General features: G+C 42.2%; 1 protein-coding gene across 1 annotated transcript in view; it reads left to right on the forward strand.

Annotated features, from left to right (window-relative positions):
• The first annotated feature begins 16,651 nt into the window (after nucleotides 1-16,651).
• LOC138797035 (bifunctional heparan sulfate N-deacetylase/N-sulfotransferase 4-like) overlaps nucleotides 16,652-22,873 on the forward strand; it is a 218,748-nt gene continuing 212,526 nt past the window's right edge. The window contains exon 1 of the mRNA XM_069976807.1: nucleotides 16,652-17,701. Within this exon, the coding sequence (XP_069832908.1) occupies nucleotides 16,721-17,701 (981 nt within the window). The 5' untranslated portion in view covers nucleotides 16,652-16,720. The remainder of the gene's footprint in view (nucleotides 17,702-22,873) is intronic.

The following is a 22,873-nucleotide window of genomic DNA, read 5'->3' on the forward strand; positions in this document are numbered from 1 at the left end:
AGAGCAGGAGAGGTTTTATATGAGAGTTTACTGCTGCTCTGGACAGTTCCTTTCTCGGACAGAGGTTGCAGCAGAGAGCGCGACAAAGAGATTTCAAAAGATATATGCATTAAAAAAAAACTTAGAGGGAATCAACTGGTATCGTGAATGTATATAAATTAGTAATGTAGTTCAATTTAATCTATGGGAGAGGTCACCGGCACTACTCCAATATCTGGACCTTGGATTTGTGATCTGGACTTGTATGCGAATACTTGCGTCGGGGTGCACTTCATAAATCAGATATGGCATATGCAAACAATATAGTGGAAGAAGCTGAAAGCACTCACCGCTCTGATGCAAGAAGTCTTTATTTCGTGGTAGGTAAAAACGTGGACATTAGTCCTGCAGGACGGCAGATGCTATATCCTATACAAACAACATTTTCATGACGGCCATTTCGTGCGCATGTATATAGTGTCATTAGTTTTGCTTTCTAGGCTACTGTAATATAAAGGCATTCATATAACGACCAAAATAATTAGCCCACCTGCAGTTCTATGTAGATTAACATAGGTTACCAAGGTAAGCCAAGTCCTATTCTGTAGAATTCTAGAAAATCTGGGAATAAATGTCCTTAAGTTTGTTTTGGAATTGTAAAGTGCTGCGTAATTTGTTGGAATAATAATAATAATAATAATAATAATAATAATAATATTCACCTGTATTACCATCCCCTACAGTATGCCTCATGCTTTCCTTTTGCATTTTACTTTTATTATCTACAGATGCAGCAGATTTAACAAGCAGCAACATTCACTAGAATAACCCACCATCTCTGCTATCATCTATATATTGCTGAAGGACAATTGTAAACTATGTATAGATTTTGGGGGAGATTTATCAAACATGGTGTAAAGTGACACTGGCTCAGTTGCCCCTAGCAACCAATCAGATTCCACCTTTCATTTTCCAAAGAGTCTGTGAGGAATGAAAGGTGGAATCTGATTGGTTGCTAGGGGCAACTGAGACAGTTTCACTTTACACCATGTTTGCTAAATCTCCCCCCTTATCTTCTATTTCATCATACTATACAATAGAGCAGGCTGTGTATTAAATTACACTGACTATATGTTAATTTCCCTACTGACCATTGACAACTAGGACTTGCAAAACAAAACAGACATCACTAGTTATACGCTGTTATTATGGCCACGTGTCTGTGGTTTTCGAGTGCAGTCTAAGCCGGAGGTGAGTAATGATAGGACAGCTGCCAAGCTGCTTTGCCCCTTCTCAGCACAGTGCCAGAAAAGCTTTCAGCTAACCATAGATACATTGCATAAACCCACAGTCTCTTTAGCAGTCAGTGAATTACGAGCCATCCAATGTTTAAAATTGTTAGACAATTATTTGTCTACATACCTTTCTTTTGCTCAGTATATATATATATATATATATATATATATATATATATATTTGTTCACCCTTAAAGGGAAGGGCATGCAGTAGTGTCCGGCGGCGCGCCGACGTTCTAATCACGCCGCACTTGCACAGTACAGCAAGTCCCATTCTGTGCTTTAGGCTGCGTGATGAGTACGTTGTCGCGTCACCAGACTCTACGGCACGCCTCTGGAGTATGTCACTGCTTCACTGGACTTTATTTCACGCTCCTCCCGCCCAGAGGGGCATGATTACATCACCGAACCACCCAGGGGACCGTGACTACCTTCCCACGGTCCACCGCCCAGATGACTTCTTGGAGGTGATTACCATACAGCGCGCCAATCTATAAAAGTAGGATTATAAGTTTTCATTTGCAGGAATGGGGGATATAAGGACATGTATAGGAAGTGTGCTGAGTGATTTATCAGCACACTTCCTGAGCTTAATAGCCATTTTTAACATGATTGGTTCCCTTTAAGTTGTGTGAGTTCCAACAGCAATGGCTGACCATTCAGAGCCACAAATTGTGCATGATGCCAGCAGAAATGTCAGCACACCTTAAGAATATTTTAGATGGAAAGATATCCACAGAGTAATGTGAACAGCCTCCCACTACCTCAATGACCAATCTGTACCCATCCATAATGCTGTAATCCTGATTCATCCCGGCATTTAGGGGGCAAACAGATCAGAATCAGCGTACTCACTGATGCCAGTCAGAGATGGTAAGGGAACAGCTGCTGGGTACCTGAATCTCTACACCTAAATCCCATAGTAAACCTATGGGTTCAGCTAAGCCGCCATTTGGCGTCTTGTAACTCTCTTGAGAACCTCAGTGACCTGAGGGCACCCTTCAAGAAGAGTGGTATGCGATGTCTGCCAATAGGTCCACATGTGAAAAGCATGAGATGTCATTGTCAAGCTGTAATTGATGTACAAGGTCAAATGACAAGTTATTGAGACATTGTCATTTTTTGTTGGGGTATACCCGTCACTGGTGTTGGCTTTTATTTCAATAAAAAGAAATAAAGAGAAAATTCCCATTGTATGCTTCAGGTTAAATGCCCTACTTTCATGACATAGGATCACTGTAGCATTAACTTTCTGCACTTTCCAAAAGCCCAGTGTCAAATTAGTGTGAGCTAGAGCAGTGATTTTCAACCTTTTTTGAGCCGCGGCACACTTTTTATACTTAAAAAATCCCGGGGCACACCACCAACCAAAATGGCACAAAATGACACTAAAACAGTACATATTATACATATAGTTAAATAATATAGATTCTAAATGTATTTATACTCAGTGTGAAACCTGGGCCTGTTTTCTTTTCCCCCCTGTGCTTCTCTCCACCATACTTCTCCCCCCTACTTCTCTCCTGTGCTTCTCTCCACCATGCTTCTCCCCCCTGCTTCTCTCCTGTGCTTCTCTCCCCCATGCTTCTCTCCTGTGCTTCTCTCCCCCATGCTTCTCTCCTGTGCTTCTCTCCACCATACTTCTCCCCCCTGCTTCTCTCCTGTGCTTCTCTCCCCCATGCTTCTTCCCTGTGCTTCTCTCCACCATATTTCTCCCCTCTGCTTCTCTCCTGCGCTTCTCTCCCCCATGCTTCACTCCTGTGCTTCTCTTCCCCATGCTTCTCTCCTGTTCTCTCCACCATACTTCTCCCCCGTGCTTCTCTCCTGTGCTTCTCTCCACCATACTTCTCTCCCCCCTGCTTCTCTCCACCAAACTTCTCTCCCCCCTGCTTCTCTCCGCTGTTTCTCTCCCCATCCCCAGGTTTCCCCCCCCCTCTTCCTCCTCACCTCCTCCGAGATGGTCGCCGCTGCTGTCCGCCTCACCTACTGGCCGCCCGTAGGGCCGGGACTTTCTCCTCCAATCAGCGGAGACCGGTAGTGTGGCAGCGCACCACGCAATCGCCCACATTATAATCCGCCACTGATCGCTGCGCATTGCCGGGGAACAAAACACAGGGGCACCATAGTTTGGGGAACTTTCCCCGCCTCACACCCGACCATGTGTCACGGCACACTAGTGTGCTGCGGCACACTGGTTGAAAATCACTGAGCTAGAGTGTGCCCTAGGCCTGTCCTTTTTCCCTAAAGAAACTTTAAGTTTGCAGCCCTGTGTCTAATTGGCATGGCCTAGACTGTCTGTGCTCTAGGCCTGCTATGCCTCTCTTCCCTTCCTCCCCACCCCCTTCACCATTAAGAATGCCCCAGGCAGGATTTCTCCTTATCATCACTCATCTGAACACACAGGCCTTAATGATTCAGCACATGTGCAGTGTTCAGACAAGTGATGAATAGGAGAAATCCTGCCTGGGACATTCCTAACAGTGAAGAGGGGAGGAGGGACAGAGAGGCAGTGCAGGCCTAGGGCACAGACACTCTAGGCCACACCAATTTGAGACAGGGCTGCAAGTTTAAAAGTTTTTTTTTAGGACAATACCTGCATCACCTGCCGAACGGACCCCAGGACAGATCTTGGATTTAAAGCAGCTATCAGACGATTGTGGGTACAAAGTCGCTTTAAACAAGGAATTTATCTAACTTTATATAATATTTTATCTTATGCAGGTGTAACCCTTCATATCATTAAAATAAAGAAATTTGAAATTGTGAATTTGAAAAGTGTGAAATTGCCAGCTTTTCACGAAGACATGATCCTGTGATACTTTATGCCGATAAGTATCTACTGTGTTAGTGCATGTCTGAACACTAAGAGAGTTATATAAATTAAAGCGACTCTGTACCGACAATCTGTCCCCCCCAAACCACTTGTACCTTTTAATCCAAGATCTGTCCTGAGGTCCGTTCGGCAGGTGATGCAGTTATCGTATAAAAAACAGTGGCCTAACTTTGTACCACCCCTCTGTCCCTCTTCCCCACCCTCTTCATCCTTAGGAACGCCCCTAGAACATTTTCTCCTGTCTGAACATTGCACAGGGGCCTTAACGATCCAGCCCATGTGCCGTGCTGACACAGGCGATGAATAGTAGAAAATCTGCCTGGAGCATTCCTTATGATGAAGAGGGTGGGGAGGAGGGACGGAGAGGCGGTGCAAAGTTAGGGCACGGATATTCTAGGCCATGGCCGTTTGACACAGGGCTGCCAGTTTAAAAGTAGTTTTTTAGGACAATAACTGCATCACCTGCCGAACAGACCCGTGACCTTGGATTGAAAGCAGCTATCCGAAGGTGCAAGCAGTTTGGGGGGGTCAGATTGTTGGTACAGAGTCACTTTAAGCCTGTTGTGTAATTGTGTTGAATTGGTTTCACTTTTTGGAGAAATTGGAGGAATCTTTCACCAAAAGATAGATAACATATATGTGGACACATTTGTATATACACATATATTGGACGAGGCAACCTTTTCTTTGAATTCTCTATAATGTATGAGACACAGACTCCAAATTTTATTTTATTTTTTATTTTTTTTCTTCCATCAACGCAATAGGATAAAATCTCTAATACCCAGAACGTGGAGTTTAGTACAAAAAGGTGGACCGAGGGAGTTTGCTTCCAAACATTTTCAATAGCTACAATAACAGCCCAGCTTGGAATAACACCAATAATTTACTCCATTGATTGCTCTGTATGTGTGGGTCTTGCCACTTATGTCATGAGCCAAAAACATTCTAATCAGCCAGATTGTTTGCGCTTGCTCTTTGGAACATGGTGGATTATTGTATGCATTGTAAATCCTAAACATGCCGTGTTTTTTTTTTTCTTCGAGATAATAAATAATTATGTTCCGAGCATTTTTAGGATTTTCTACCTGCTTTACGACATCAGTACGAAATAACCTTGTATTCATGCTATGAATGAAATATGACTGTAATAGAAATCCAATGAATGCAAAATACGAACAATTTCCGATTATGTTTGTATATTATGTACCTTCCCGTACATTGTCTTTTATTATCTTAAAGCTGCTCCAGCAAAAGTCTTATTGCTCTGGTTACCTTTTTACCTTGACACTGTGGAGACGGTGTTTTACCTACTGCTTTTGATTTTTGTGACCTTTTTTATTTATTTATTTATTTATTTTTTTGTAAGTTTATATGAGAATATTATAAACTATTGACAAAAACACAAGAAAACACTGCCCTCTTGTGATTAAAGGAGATAAAACGGACTTGACTCTATAATAAAAGGTAAGATAGTCTGATTCCACTGCAAGACAAGCATCACTATTAAAAATATATATATATAATTAGGATTCTTCCCATCCGTAAATAATTCCTACTCACGTATAACGTGTGTAACAAGGACGATGAATAGATGTGATATCATCATATAATAACAATAAAAACATCTAAGTATAGTATAGACTCTGATTGCACATAGTTACATTCTTTTCAAACAGTTGCTGTGGGAACAAAAGCTGGAAATACAATTTCTCAAAATCGAACGGGGTGAACTACACAATAAACAAACATAATCATCTGTATTTTGTGATTGTTACAGTGTTTCTGACACAGAGAACGCTCGCTCATTGTTCCCGCGGAACAGTCATCAATGTAAGTGGTTTCTCATTGGGAGGAATTAAATGAAGTGCCTCATCATTATGAGAATTGCTTGTTTGTTCTATGATACTGTAATTAATCATTTGTGTTTGTTTACCAGCAAAAAAAAAAGACAAATGATTGTTGTTGTTTACAATATCTGAAAGCAAAATGTTGCATGCAAATGCGTATTCCGACCAAAGCTAAATAAGAAATATTTGTTCGTGTTTTGCTTGATTTTTTCACAGAGGTACCATAAACACAAATGGTTAGTTTACTTATACCAAATCTTGCATAGTCTATCTTCACACCGTCAAAAATAGAGGAAAGGCGGCCGCTTTTGCGATTTAAAATAATGTCTGCTTTTGCAGAGATTTAACTGACTGTAATGCAAAGCATTGAAGTCAATGGAAAGACGGACGTCCAATGCACACAATATATTGAATAACGGACGTTATCACTGCGAACGTCAAAATAATGATCATGACAATTATTTTCGGGTGTTATTTGCAAACAGCGGATGTTTTTATTAGCTGTTCACACACAGTTTTTCTTTTGTCAAAGTTCTTTCTCTGTTTTTACTATTAAATTCAATGGACTTTTCAATTAAGCCGCATCCAAAGGCCAATTAGTAACCCCAAACTTTGTCAATTCTTTGAGCGGAGAGCGGCGGGAGCAGAGGCGCGCAAGCCATCCCATAGAGACAATGAGGCAGGCAGGATTTCATGGCAAATGTCAGGGAGTCCTGGGGTCCGGGAAGATGGCAGTCCCTTCTCTCAACCCCTGTCCCTACCTGCTTGCCCCCCCTAGGCTAAACCCTAGGGCAGCAACTGGGCGACAGTCCCTAGCCTAACTAGGGATACGGGGAGGTAACAGAACACACAGACAGGTATATACAAACAGGTCAGGCAATCCGAGTCGGCAACAGGAGGTCACGTCAAAATCCAAATCAGCAAACAAAGGGTTAACAGAGTCCGGTCCAAGGTCAAGCACAAGAGGTAACGCAGTACAGAGGATGAGGCAGAGGCAAAGTCCAAGTCCAAGTCCAAATGTCAAATAGCAAGCAGAACAATAAGATATGCTGGTGTAGCTGGAAACCAAACATACACTGGCAACTACAAGGTGTAAATTACCAGCTTTAATGCTACCAGAGCTCCCGTCCCAGCCCCTGATAGGAGCAAGGAGTCTGACAGCAGCATGAGACACCAATAGCAGCAAGGGAGCCCTCCCCTGTACTCAGACAGGAGCAAGCCTCAGGAGAATGCAACACCTGAAGGCTTAACGCCACGAGCTCCAGAGAGGAGTCAGGAGAAGCATGAAGCCGGGTGTCGGCTCCCTGGCAGCAGAGCAAGAAGTGTGTACAGGTCAGAAAGAAATCGGGCGTCAGCTGATTCTTCCAGCCGAGTTCACACACACAGACTGAACTCTAACAGTACCCCCCCTCCTATGGGGGTACACCGGACCCCTAAGGCTAGAAGCCAGTTTGTGAGGAAAGGCCCCGTGGAATAAACAGACTAAACAAGGAGCGTGAACATCCCTGGCAGGGACCCACGTTCTCTCCTCAGGGCCAAACCCACGCCAATGTACCAGATACTGCAGAGAGCGTCTGACTCGCCTAGAGTCAACATTTTTTTGAATTTCATATTCAAGTTCCCCCTGCACCAACACAGGAGAGGGCGGGTCATGGGTGGGCAATACCGGAACAACATATTTCTTGAGCAAACCTTTATGAAACACATTATGAACTTTCTAAGAACTGGGAAGAGATAACTTATATGCAACTGGATTGATAACCTGTAAAACAGTAAATGGACCAACATACCGAGGAGCAAGTTTTAAACAAGGAACTTTTAATTTCAAATTTTTGGAAGAAAGTAAAACCTGATCCCCAACAACAAATGGTGCAGAGATGGTGTGTCTCTTATTGGTGTTCTGTATGAGCCTTTCCTGGGTACCCTGAAGGATCTTCAGAACCCGGGCCCACACTGTGCACAGTTCATCAGTGGAAACATTAGCCTGAGGTGTGTCAGATGCAGATGAAGAAAATGAAAACCGAGGGTGAAAACCATAATTGCAAAAGTAAGGTGAGGTTTGAGAGGAGGAATTAACATGATTATTAATGGCAAATTCAGCTAGAGGCAAGTAGGTGGACCATTGGGATTGGTTATCAGAAACAAAAAGACAGAGATATTGAATTACTTCTTGATTCATATGCTCTGTTTGCCCATTAGACTCTGGGTGAAATGCGGAAGAAAATGATAAATTGACATTCAGATTTTTGCAAAAAGCTCGCCAAAAACGAGCTACGAATTGTACACCCCTTTCCAATACAATATCTTCTGGAATACCATGTAATCGAACAATTTCCTTAATAAAAATTTCAGACAACAGCTTAGCATTTGGTAACGTACTCAATGGAACAAAGTGAGCCATCTTCGAAAACCTGTCTACTATAACCCAGCTGATTGTGTTGCCATGAGACAGTGGCAAATCGGTTATAAAATCCATAGACAGATGTGTCCAGGGTCTAGATGGAATGGGAAAGGGGAGAAGAGGACCTTCAGGACGTCTCCTGGGGTTCTTTCCCCTAGCACAGACCGGGCAGGCAGAAACAAATAACTTAATATCCCGGGCCATGCGTGGCCACCACCCTGGAGAGGAGCTCCTGAGTACCCCTAATACCTGGATGACCAGCTAGATCCGAGCAATGTGTCTCCTCCAAAACTTTCAACAAGAGAGACAGAGGTACAAAGTGTTTGCCTTCCGGAAGGGCTTCAGGAGCAGATTCTTGGGCTGCTTCAATAAGTGGCGAAAGATCGGAGGAGACGGCTGCTAGAACGTCTCCTGGGGAGAGGATGTTCTCAGGTTCAGTATCTGCTGGTTCAGGGGAGCCAAAACTTCTAGATAACGCGTCAGCTTTGACATTCTTTGTACCAGGCCTGTAAGTGACCACAAAATTGAAACGAGAAAAAAATAATGCCCAATGGGCCTGACGAGAGTTTAACCTTTTGGCAGAGTCTAAATAAATGAGATTCTTATGGTCGGTAATAACTGTAATCTGGTGAACTGCACCTTCCAAAAAATGCCTCCATTCCTCAAATGCCCACTTGATAGCAAGTAACTCCCGATTCCCAATGTCATAATTGCGTTCAGTTACTGAGAACTTTTTAGAGAAGAAGGCGCAGGGTCTGAGATGGGTCATAGTGGATGGACCTTGTGACAACACTGCCCCCACTCCAAACTCAGAAGCATCAACTTCTACAATAAAAGGACGAGTCAGATCAGGCTGAATGAGGACCGGTGCAGAGGAAAATGAGGCCTTCAGAGTAACAAATGCTATTAGGGCAGATGTGGTCCAGGCGCTCACATCTGCCCCCTTCCTGGTTAAATCCATTAAGGGTTTTGCAATTACTGAATTTTTTTTTATAAACTAGGGATATGGGGAGGTAACAGAACACACAGACAGGTATATACAAACAGGTCAGGCAGTCCGAGTCGGCAACAGGAGGTCACGTCAAAATCCAAATCAGCAAACAAAGGGTTAACAGAGTCCGGTCCAAGGTCAAGCACAAGAGGTAACGCAGTACAGAGGATGAGGCAGAGGCGAAATCCAAGTCCAAATGTCAAATAGCAAGCAGAACAATAAGATGTGCTGGAGACCAAACATACACTGGCAACTACAAGGTGTAAATCACCAGCTTAAATGCTACCAGAGCTCCCGCCCCAGCCCCTGATAGGAGCAAGGAGTCTGACAGCAGCATGAGACACCAATAGCAGCCAGGGAGCCCTCCCCTGTACTCAGACAGGAGCAAGCCTCAGGAGAATGTAACACCTGAAGGCTTAACCCCACGAGCACCAGAGAGGAGTCAGGAGAAAGGCATGAGACTGGGTGTCGGCTCCCTGGCAGCAGAGCAAGAAGTGTGAACAGGTCAGAAAGAAATCGGGCGTCGGCTGATTCTTCCAACCGAGTTCACACACACAGACTGAACTCTAACAGCAAAGCTCTCCTATATTACTCAGTGTGTCCTCCTATATTACTCAGTGGGAACATACCCAAAGAATGTCTGCTTTTGTTATTCTGGACATTATTTTTCACTAAACTTAAATCACAAACATTCTCTCTTTTTTTTTTTTTTAAAGCCATTGAAATTGTTGCTATTTTTTTTAAACAATGTGTGTCCTGAATGAGTTTCCATATACTTTAATATACAGTAGCACATTATTACATTTTAAAAAGGGCCCATTGTGTACCTAATTTTACTACTACTTTAAAGCTACTTTTAGCCTATGTTCGCACCCAGTCTTTTTTTTTAACATTTGACGTCTGTCTTTTAGGGTGGCTTTCCTTTTGAGTTCAGATAATGACTGTAACTGTACAAATAATAACTTAGCCTTACACTGTCCCCTTTAAAATTAAAATATCTACTCTGAGAAATAATCACTCCATAGAAAAAATCCATTACATGAAAGTTGCAGCTGGCAAGGTGATATTCTTGCCAGTTAAATATCTACTTATCCAAGTTAAGCCTAAGGCCACAGCCACATAATATCTTTTTTTTGGCCATAAAATGAGTTCTATCAAGGGAGAATGGACATGTTATTTCAAAATATTTTTCAAAAACTTGCCTTTGTTAAAGCGAATGTACCATCAGGTCCACTGTTTTAATATTTTTACATGAGTAGATTGGTGCTAGTGTGAGGATCCTGGTTCCGCGCACATTGCTGGTCTATTCAAAGGCACCGGTCCGGCCTGAAGGACCGTGGCACCAGCATCCCCTTGTCGGCGCCGGTCTATCCATGTAAAAATCCTAAAGCCATGTACTTGATGGTACATTCACTTTAAATTAAAAGGGTATGTTTCAAAGTGCACCAAAATTTCCCACATTCTGACACATTTTAAGATGGGATCTAAACACCAACAATTAAGTAAATCTACCCCGAGTGTTTTGCTATTTCGAGGGGGGAAAAAAAAGGTATTCGGTATTCATGCCAATTAGTAGAAGAGGCATTAATACTACTATATACATATATATATATATATATATATATATATATATATATGTATGTACCTACTGCACTTGACGTCTTATGAGGCCAACATCAGCGATTCCATATTCCTGTTTATATTGCTTTCTTTCGCCTTGTAGGTGTAACAAAAATTCCTTACTTTATTCAGTGCAAAAAACATCTTGTATCTTGTGTCATCTATTCTAATTGTGCCTTACAATCTGGTGCTGGAAGAACAGGTCATAGATGTAATGGTTAACTTTAATGATCAAGGCGTCAGTGACAATCATTAATTGTAATCATTTTGTCCATGGCTTTTGCACCTAGGCAAATAAGCATTAGTGTCAGTTACAGGAATGACACTTTCCCCTATGGAAAATTATTCCAATTACCGGAAATATATTTACATGTGCAGCTTTGTGCAAACGTCAGAGTTCATCCTCTGTTATTTAATTTCCCATGAAACGGGCATTCAGTACAACATTCTTCAATGTCAGGAAAATAGCGGTAAACATGTTTAACATAAAATAACATGAAAAGCCTGAAAAATGACATGTACTGTACTATGAATTGTTCTCTGCTATTTCACCTTTAGAAAAACCTTTAGAAATCACTCCACTCCTGCCCATGTATTGTGCTAGGAACTGGAAAAAGTAGTTATGTTTTTTTAATCAAATGCAACCCCCCTTCCCCCCAAGCTCTTTCCAGTCCTTTGGCTGAGAGTACATGGTGAGTAGAGTTGATCGAACCTCGGCAAATCCTAGGTTCGATCAAACTCGAACATTCCTGGACCTTCTGCATTTGATTACTGATGCCTTCCGGATCCGTGGGAAAGGAGGAGAGTGCCCGGGGACCGCCTGGAATTCCGGGATTCAGCCTATTACCTAGGCTGAATCTAATGCTGAGGGTCCGGGAATGTTCGAGTTCGATCGAACCTAGGATTTTCCGATGTTCGATCAACTCTAATGGTGAGTAGAGATGATTGAACAGCGCTGATGTTCAGGTTTGTACGAACTCGAACCATTGGTATTTGACTCCCACAGTCTTCCCGTTCCGTGGGGATGGTGGAGACAGCCCGAGTCCCGCCTGGAAAACAGGAATACAACCTATGGCCCAGGCTGTATTCCTGTTTTTTCAGGCGGGACTCGGGCTGACTCGTACAAACCTGAACATCAGTGCTGTTCGATCATCTCTAATGGTGAGTAATTCCATCTGCTTTTGTGTGACTTGGTGATGCGTGGCAGACATTTTTTGTGGTGACACGGTGTCTGTGGGGTGGTAGGACCCAGAGGGTGGTCTGGCAGTAGTGAGGCTCCTCGAATGCTAGGTCACTCCCCCCTCTGGTGCTTTTGTTGTGGCGATTTAGGAACCTTGTGGGCTCATACACTTCAATAAAATTGTAACTAACTCCTGATGTTATAATTAAATATGGATGAGAAGTGAACAGTCAGTGGGAGCCATGTGGTCTGTTTTCTTTCCTTCATGGAATAACACTTTAACTTCTTAAAGGAGAAGTCCACCAAATATTTTAATATAAGTATTGTATTGTCCCCCAAAAGTTATACGAATCACCAATATACACTTATTAAGGGAAATGCACATGAAGTGCTTTTTCCCTGCAATTACTACTGCATCAAGGCTTCACTTCCTGGATAACATGGTGATGTCACTTCCTGGATAACATGGTGATGTCACTTCCTGGATAAAATGTTGATGTTAAGACCTTACTCCCAGAGCTGTGTGGGCTGTGGCTGCTGGAGAGGATAATGGCAGAGGGATGCTCAGTGTTCCTCCAGTGCCCTGTGTCCCTCAGTGCCCCCCTGCCATCAACTTCTCCAGCAGCCACAGCCCCCACAGCCCTGGGAGTCGGGTCATGACATTACCCTTTTATCCAGGAAGTGACATCACTATATTATCCAGGAATGACATCACCATGTTATCCAGGAAGTGACATCACCATTTTATCCAGGAATTGACATCACCATGTTATCCAGGAAGTGAAGCCTTGATGCAGTAGTAAGTGCAGGGGAAAAAGCACTTCATAAGCATTCCCGTAATAAGTGTATATTGGTAATTTGTATAACTTTTTTTGGGGGGGAGAGGGGGGATACAATACTATATTAAAAAAAAATTGTCATATTTCTCCTTTAAGGACACAGTGGATTTTGGCCTTGATGACGGGCCAATTTTGATTGTGGAGGAACACATTGATGCAGCGGTGTCATTTGTGACATGATTAGATTTGTCACATGGATCGGCTGGGACCAGGACAGGGCCAGCAGAAAAAGGAGAAGGAATACACTTGTATGTTAGAATTGATATGAAAGATGCAATAGTGGGTGATGGTTATGAAGATGTGAAATCCTTGTGGGTGGAAAGGGAATTTAAAAAAACAATTTTAGGTATAATTCATAACCCCCCCAACCTGACTGAGGAGATAGATGGTAAGCTGAATACACAAATAGGGTGGGCTGCCCGTGTGGCTACAGTGGTGATAATGGGAGATTTTAACTATCCAAACATTGACTGGGTAATGGTTCGGCTAAAACTGCAAATATAATTCTTGTCATGCTGTGCTAGATCTAGTCATTTCTAACAATTCAGGGCTAGTTGAAATGTAATATTCCGTAAAAAAAAGCTTGGTAAGAGACCATAATATAGTTAATTTTGGCTTAAAGTGTAGAAAACAAAGACATGTTGGGAGGGCAAAAACATTTCACTGTTAAAAGGCAATTTTCCCCAAAATTAGGGTTGAACCTAAATGGGTATTCCACCCAAGAGCTAAAAAATGAAATCCTCCAAAGCCTAGCTTGCTCACCAAGTCCCCCTGATAATTTTGAGTTGTCTCTCGTCTTTTAGCTGCCGCTGTTCCTCCGGTGTCTTTCTTTCGGTCTCCGCTGTCTTTACCCGCCTCCAGCCTACCCGGGCAATCAGTGACTAACTGAGGCGGGACAGTGCCACTGCCAGTGATTGGCTGAGCATGCTGTCACTCTTGTCTGGAGAGCGATAGCTCGCTCAGCCAATCACTGGCCACGGCATTGTCCTGTCTTGGTCAGTAATTGGGTGAGCGGGCTGGAGGCGGCTGAAGGCGGCTGAAGAAACCAGAGACACAGAGGAGGACACCAGGGAAGCACGGACAAGAGATTACAGTTTAGCTGTTTTAGAGTGGTTTGTTAAGGTTCGCAAGTTTGCAATTTATTTACACCAAAAGCTTGCTAGCCTGACTGTCCAAATTTTAAAACGTTGCTCGTCTGTAAAGATGAAACCAAGCTATGTAGAACGGTACAGTCTATGGAAGATGTGCATAAGTTAGTGTATATGCTGTATATGCTGAGTATGAAACCATTAACTTGGCAAATGGGGTTCTATATGGGTAAATGTAAAGTTATGCATCTGGACACTAATAACCTTTATGCATCATATGTCCTCGGGGGAGTAAATTGGTAGAGTCACTTCTTTAGAACTGTGAAAGATCAGGAAATCCGAATAATTTTCAGGACCCATAGGGTTCTATTAAAGGGGTTGTCCGGCGAAAAAAAATTATTCACAGAATAACACACATTACAAAGTTATACAACTTTGTAATGTATGTTATGTCTGTGAATGGCCCCCTTCCCCGTGTCCCACCACCCCCACCCGTGTACCCGGAAGTGTGGTGCGCTATACATTACCTGTCGCGTGCCGACCACGGTCTCCGATCGTCAGCAGTGACGTCTTCTTCGGGAGCTTGGCGGATCTTCCCGAGTGCCGGCCGCCCTCTGCAGCGTCATCCGAAGCTCAGCCGCGATTGGCTGAGCATAACTGTGCTCAGCCAATCGCGGCTGAGCAGCTGATGACGTGGCCGCGTCATCAGCCGCTCAGCCGCGATTGGCTGAGCACAGTTATGCTCAGCCAATCGCGGCTGAGCTTCGGATGACGCTGCAGAGGGCGGCCGGCACTCGGGAAGATCCGCCAAGCTCCCGAAGAAGACGTCACTGCTGACGATCGGAGACCGTGGACGACACGACATGCGGTGAGTATAATGCACCACACTTCCGGGTCTAGCGTGGGTGGGGGGAAACACGGGGAAGGGGGCCATTCACAGACATAACATACATTACAAAGTTGTATAACTTTGTAATGTGTGTTATTCTGTGAATAATTTTTTTTCGCCGGACAACCCCTTTAAGATAAGTCAGGAAATTATAGTGCTATTTATTTATTTATTTTTTGAGGGAGAGGAATATTAGTTTTAGTTACAGTTAAGATATAGATTAATATAGTAATGTGAGGCATCTACATCTCCCTGCGACTCACTGTTTGCCATACTTGGTTCTCAATAAAAAAAAAAAAAAGTTAATTATGGAGTGTATTTGTCTCCATAATGTCTGCAGTGGTTCATGTTCCCTCCATACACGCACTAGTGAACTTACTTTGGTTTGACAGTGCCAATATTTATTAGATGTACAGTGTTAGGGAACTTCTGACAGGCAGAAAGGACTTAGGCAGTAATATTCTTAATGCTTCTAAATGAGCTACTGGGAAACCTCTGCGCTATAGTATGCCAGAGTGCTTTTAGCCATTGTTCCTCAGTAAATACCTTGTTACTAGCTAATTCGCATTAAGCCTTAAAGGTGTGTTTCCATGTTCAGGTTTTTGATGCAGTTTCAGAAACCAAAGCCAGGAAAGGATTGTAAATAGGGCATTTTTAAGTCCAGGATCATCTACTGGATACCATCTAATCGTAAAATAAAGTAATTGAAGTTTTAACTGTTCAGAAGGCCATATAAATCTTTGCTGTTGAGGGCCGACATTTAGAAAGTGTTTTTGTTTTCAGCCATAACAGTGATTGGAGGTTTTAAGTGCATAGTAATGCTTGATTTCATATGTACCCAATGTTTTGAAGGGTTCTGTAGCCACTAGGTCCTTAGTTGATCTGGTAATTACAGTATGATATTTTGACACCTTACTGTATCTGAATGTATCGCATTTGTGGAAGTGAATGCACCAAAGACTGAAATATATGCCAGCTAGGAGCTAAACTGGATTTCAGTTATAATTTTGCCACTTTTCTGGTGTGAATTCTAAGAACTGTGAGAAAAAGTAGATTATTTTTGAATTAAAAAAGGGCTTCTTCAAAAATAAGCAACTTATCTTGCCATTTGTACAATCCCCCTAGTACTATTTTAATAGAATAACCCCCATGACATTTTCTCTGATATTCTTTATCCATTTATTCCCCAATATTTTTGTCTGTATTTTTTTTAAAGAAGTACTTCATCATTGGTAAAATTATTTATTTTTATTTTTAGAAATACATCCCACCCGGTATATTTGAAGTTTGAATTAAAATCTTCATGTTCTTGGGTATCAAGGAGTGTAGAGTAGGCCCGGAATGTCTAGGAACCAGTTGAGGAAATGGGCAAGGGCCGCCATTTCCAATTCGGGGGGGAGGGGGAACACAGGTGACAGGGCAATTGTGCAATTGTTTGATTTAATAAACAGTGTACGGAACCTGTATATAAATATACATTCTTATAATTTTTTTTTTTTTTTTGTAGGTGATGAAAAATATCTGTTCTGATGATACGGAGATTCCGGGTGCACAGCATTTTAATAATACAGATTATTGCTCATGCTAACTTAATTTAATTTGTGTGAAAGACTTTACGGTACATGCAGTGCAATGGTCACATAAACCTTTGTAGAGGAGTGCAAGCTCACTTCATTGCCCCGCTCACATCGTCACTTTAGAATGAAATAAAGAGACATTGGAAATTTACAAAAACTAAAAAATACGAAACAAAACATGAATCATATTGTAAAACTGAGAAGGAGCTTCCGAACACTTGTAATTCTCTTAGCCACTTTCTGCCTTGTAAGTATAGTAATTTCTGCTTACTATTTGTATTCCGGTCACAAGCAGGCAATAGTACTTATCGAAACATCAACACAAGCTAGTTGTGAGGACATGAACTTGTTGCCTTACAGGGCAATGGACATGAAGTTAACAAAGCCAATTGTTACTTCGAAGACAGATCTCAGAATATTACTTTTTGTGGAAAGTCAGTACTCTCAGCTTGGACAGGACATCGTAGCAATCTTGGAGTCTAGTAGGTTTCTGTATGACATTGTAATTGCACCGGGAAAAGGAGATATTCCACCTCTTACGAAGGATGGCAGAGGAAAATATGCAATTATAATTTATGAAAATGTCTTGAAATATGTAGCAATGGATGCGTGGAATAGAGAATTGTTAGAAAAGTACTGTGTTGAGTATAGTGTAAGCATGATTGCTTTCCACAAAGCTACTGAGAATAGCTTGCCAAGCACCAAACTGAAAGGTTTTCCATTACTTCTCTACAACAATGTAGCTCTAAAGGACTGTTTTGTAAACTCAAATTCCCCACTGCTGCACATAACAAGAGCTTCAACAGTCGAGAAAGGTCCTTTGCCCGGAGAAGACTGGACGATTTTCCAATACAACCATTCAACCTATCAACCAGTGATTTTATCTGAACTCCAAACACCGGAGCAACACGAGTACTATTTACCCACATCTTCTCACCATGCCACCGTTATCCAGGATTTAGGACTTCACGATGGAATTCAACGTGTCTTGTTTGGCAACAACTTGAATTTTTGGTTGCACAAGTTAATTTTTATAGATGCTATATCTTTTTTGTCTGGAAAGAAGCTTAGTTTATCTTTGGAAAGATACATTCTTGTTGACATTGATGATATATTTGTTGGTAAAGAAGGAACTAGGATGAATGTAAACGATGTTAAGGTAAGTCTGTTTCATTACAAGGATTTTTGCGTATAATGATGAAAAATGTCTTGGTTTTATTCACCATATGGTACATGAAATTCATGAAAAACAAAACACTAGCTGAAATATGTTATCTTGCAATTTTAGACTGATATTTTTGGAGTTCTATGTTATGACAGCAATGGATTTATTTTTTTCAAAATACAGTGGTGCCTTGGATTACGAGCATAATTCATTCTGGGACCGTGCTTGCAATCCAAATGCACTCTTAAACCAAAGCAAATTTCCCCATAAGAAATCAAAGAAATGCAGACAATTGGTTCCACACCCCAAAAATAAAGATTTATTATTCTTAATAACATATAAAACAAATGAAACAAACAGCAGAATATGTGATATTATAAGTTACTGTACAGTAATGGAGAGGATGGGAAACACAAGGACTGACAGAGAGCGCAGGGAGCATGAAGAAATGAGCGGGGAATATGTGGGCACATACATGCAGCACTCTCTGTCCGGGAAGAGAGGGGTTACAGCTATGGAGAGATTACCTCCATAGTCCTGTCCCCTGATGTAAGCCCCAGCCTGAAGTGGATCTGCTATGATTTGGAAGGTGAGGGAGACTTCCTGGGTCAGAGTACAGTGCTGTAGACCACACTGTGCAGACCATGCCCCCCCCCCACTCGCGGTCCCACCCAGTACAGGGAGCTCTTAAACCAAATCAATGCTCTTAAACCAAGGTACCACTGTATGCACATTACCTAAAAAGGCTAAATTAATATTCTTATTATGAATGTTTAATCAGATGTGGTAATACCAGATCTGGTAAGAGTTCATTAAAATTAACTGGGTTTCAGATTAGAAAACATTTCCAGGCTCAAATAATGACCCTTGGAGAGAAGCAACGATGCTGTTCTTGGCTCAACAAATGCTCATTGACCATTGCCTTGCTGCTTAATGTGCAGTTTCCATAATGCTCTAGAATAGAGCACCACACAAACTACATAGTGAAGCAGGAACACAGGAATTCCTTCTTCCCTACAGTAGGCAGTGATGCTCTGTATGGCTACGTTCACACTATGTAAAAATGATGGTCATCTTTCATAACAAAAATGTCTGTGAATTTTTTAAATAACGGACATCTTTTGCACAATGATGGACATTATTATGAAATAGGGCCATCATTTTTTCATGGTGCAAACCTAGGCTATGCCTCTAAGGAGTGGTTAATATGTTCTCTTTAAAAACACTCACATAATGTAAGTTGAACAGAATACTTTATATTCTTTCTCAACAGTAGTTCAAACACAATAGAGTTACAAAAAAAATCTTAAAGGTTTCTGGTTTTTGAAATAATTAAACATTTTAAACTATTTATCTAAGGACTGGCATGAAGATAGGGAAAAAACACTTACTGGTGCCTCGTCCCAGCTAAGCAGCACTTCCTGCTTTCCTTTCTACACGCTCAGCCAATCACTATCTCTAACCAAAGTCCTGAGACAAACAGGACAGACAACACCTTTAAAGGGAACCAATCACCGGAAAAATGCATATAGAGCTTTTGAAATGTGCTGTTAGAGCACACAGCACACTTGCCACACGTGTTTTCATAGCCTCCGTGCCTCCCCCGTGTAAGCCGCAAAGTAACTGTATAAAACTGGCGCCCTGTATGCTGGGGGTTCTTCTGCTGTAATCACGCCCCTCTGGGACCGTGACTACCTGCTAGCCGCACACCGCCCAGATGACTACCTCAGGTAATTAGCATACAGGGCGCCAGTTTTATAAAGTTACTTTGCGGCTTACACGGGGGAGGCATGGAGGCTATGAAAACACGTGTGGCAAGTGTGCTGTGTGCTCTAACAGCACATTTCAAAAGCTCTATATGCGTTTTTCCGGTGATTGGTTCCCTTTAAGACTTTTGAGTAGTGCTATACCATGAATGGGTGATAATCCAAAAGTCCTTCCAGGGACGAAGTAACCATTGGCTTTCACTCATCCTACAGTGCTATTGTATGACTCTGCGAGGCCACCTACTACCACAGTTTTCCCCCACCTATTTGGTGCACAAGGGTAGTACACTTTAAAACACTTGCAACAATACTTCTCACAGATCAACATTGTTTTCACATAGGTCATGTTTACTTCCCAATAACTCCCCCTTAGGTGGCGTTCCATGATTACGGTCTGTGCACAGAAGATGTTCTATGGACCTCCCGGCATCATGTATGATTATGATGCATGGCACTCAGAAACTGTTTAACCCTTAGAGGACCCTGCCAATTTAAATTTTTGCGTTTTCGTTTTCCCCTCCTTGTGCTTAAAAGGCCATAGCACTTGCATTTTTACACCTAGAAACCCACATGAGCCCTTATTTTTTGCGCCACTAATTGTACTTTGCAATGACAGGCTGAATTTTTTCATAAAGTACACTGAAAAACCAGAAAAAAAATTCAAAGTGTGGTGAAATTGAAAAAAAAAACCGCATTTCTTTTATTTTTTTTTATTTTTTTTTTTCATTTTTACGCCATTTGCCCTGGGGTAAAACTGACTTGTTATGCATGTTCCTCAAGTTGTTACAATTACAACTATATATAACATGTATAACTTTCATTGTATCTGATGGCCTGTAAAAAATTCAAACCATTGTTAACAAATTTATGTTCCTAAAAATCGCTCAATTCCCAGGCTTATAGCGCTTTTATCCTTTTGTCTATGGTGCTTTGTTAGGTGTCATTTTTTGCGCCATGATATTTTCTTTCTATCGGTACCTTAATTGCGCATATGCAACTTTTTGATAGCTTTTTATTACAATTTTTCTGGATTTAATGCGACCAAAAATGCGCAATTTTTCACTTTGGTATTTTTTTGCACTTACACCATTTACCGTGCGAGATCAGGAATGTGATTAATTAATAGTTTGGGCGATTACGCACGCGGCAATAGCAAACATGTTTATTTATTTGTTTATTTTTATTTATAACATGGGAAAAGGGGGGTGATTCTGACTTTTATTAGGGGAGGGGGCTTTTTACTAATAACAATTAACAACACTTTTATTTTAACTTTTACACTTATACTAGAAGCCCCCCTGGGGTTAGGGTTATTCCCCCTGGGGGACTTCTAGTATAAGTGCATTGATCTCCCATTGAGATCTGTGCTGCATAGATATGCAGCACAGATCCATGAGATAGGCACATTGATTGCTTCCGGCTGCTGCAGCCGGAAGCAATCGACTGCCGAGTCGGGATCACCATTACAGCGCTGACCCCGGAAGAGGTAAGATGTTTGGATCGCTCCTCCGGGACAACGTCCCGGAGGAGCGATCCTCCCCACTAGACACCAGGGAACGGCTGCATTCGGTAATCGGATGCAGCTGTCAACTTTGACAGCTGCATCCAATTACTGTATTAGCAGGCACGGCGATCGGACCGTGCCCGCTAATACCTGCTGTCTCGGGCTACGAGCTGCACCCGGGATTGCGGCAGTTCAGAGCGCGGCCCCGCTCTGAACACTGTGAGGCGGCCCTGGACGTACAGGTACGTCCAGGGTCGCCTAAGGGTTAAATGTTCATTCTACCATACTGATGCCGCCTCTATCTGCTGTCAAATCTGCTTTAATTGTATTTTGTTTAGTTCTTTGTTTAGAGGTTCATATTTTCAGATGTTTATCACATGATCTAATTTCTCGGCTAAGTAACTCTAAGGCTATGTTAACACTGCGTACGAGTCCGGCCGCATTTCGTACGCTGCCGTACATGTGCCGCTGAAACTACGGGCGTGGGAAAAATAGACATGCGGCCGGATGCGTACGAACCGCTAACATACGCCCGTAGTAGAGTTATGCTTCCCTAGCTTGTTTCAAAGCGATCTGAAACAGGTCATTTACTTGGAAATCTTCGCCCAGCCCTGTAAACCACACAGAACCTTTTAGATCGAAAAATCAAGTTCAATTTGGCTGAAATAAGTACTTTGTACGGGACCGCATGGAAATCCACGGCTGTGAGTTTCAACATTTCCGTCCACAAACAATGGTCTTGTTCATTTTTCACGGCGCCGCTTACGATCCGTCCGTAAGCTCATATGTAGTGTGCACTGTGCGGGCGTGTATCGTATACTTTCAAGCGAACGCAACAACCTCAAAACTACGTGCATATATTCGCGGTTCGCACTACGGCCGGAAACATACGCAGTGTGAACATAGCCTAAATCTGTAAATCTGATGTCAGAAATTTACCTGACCAGGATCCAGCGCCTCTCTCAGCCTTCTGCCAGTTCTCCACCCATAGCTGTTGCAGTATAATTTGGTTGCATCACCTGCTGTGGGCATTGTCTGTCTTCTCTTTCTGTGGCATCATTTATCACAAAGCAGCCTGTTGTAAACATGCCTTCTTCTCCCTAAATCTCCAACCAACAATATATATGTATGATGATAAATGTAGATGTGATGTAGGCTGGAGGGGCGGATCATCTGTTTATCTGTTTATCAGTAACTCCGGCTGGGTCACAGAACGGACAGTGTTATACATTGTGTGAACATGGCCTAAGGCTGGGTTCACACAGGGTACGACAGCGGCCATTCTGTGACACGGTTGTTTTACAAAACAACGGCTGTCTGTGAAATTCACGTCGGTATGGCAGTACTGGCCGGATGAACTTCACCTTTTTGATTTGGAATGCGGGCCCATTCAGGTGTGCTTAAATTTCAAATCAACATAACAGACAATGTAAAGTGCATCGGGAGTCACACTTTACATTGTCTGCACTGTCAGTTTTGTGCGGCCGCTATTCCATGACATGTCAGTTTTCTATGCGGCCACATGGAATCCCGGTCGGAGTGTATACAGAGTGTATACACTTCAAAAGGATTTTATAGGGCACAATGTTATTTTAATTTTCAATAAATAGCGGCCGGTCTTGCAACGACCGTTATTTATTGAAAATTTACGTTGTGTGAACTTAGCCCAATAGAAGTAAATTACAAATTTCTGGTACTTTCTGGCACCAGCTGACATGAAAGAAAGTTTTTTTCTTGCTGAACTGCCCCTTTTAAACAGATAGGATAGATAAGATGTAGTCACATATTAGTCCTTTGGCTTATTAGATTAGTATATAGTTGTCATTATACCGGGAGGAATAATTCATTGTGGTTTTCCATCCAAAGTATTGTATGGCCTCATGTAGTTCCATGTAA

This window comes from Dendropsophus ebraccatus, chromosome 7 (assembly GCF_027789765.1).
Source record: "Dendropsophus ebraccatus isolate aDenEbr1 chromosome 7, aDenEbr1.pat, whole genome shotgun sequence".
Lineage (NCBI taxonomy): Eukaryota > Metazoa > Chordata > Amphibia > Anura > Hylidae > Dendropsophus > Dendropsophus ebraccatus.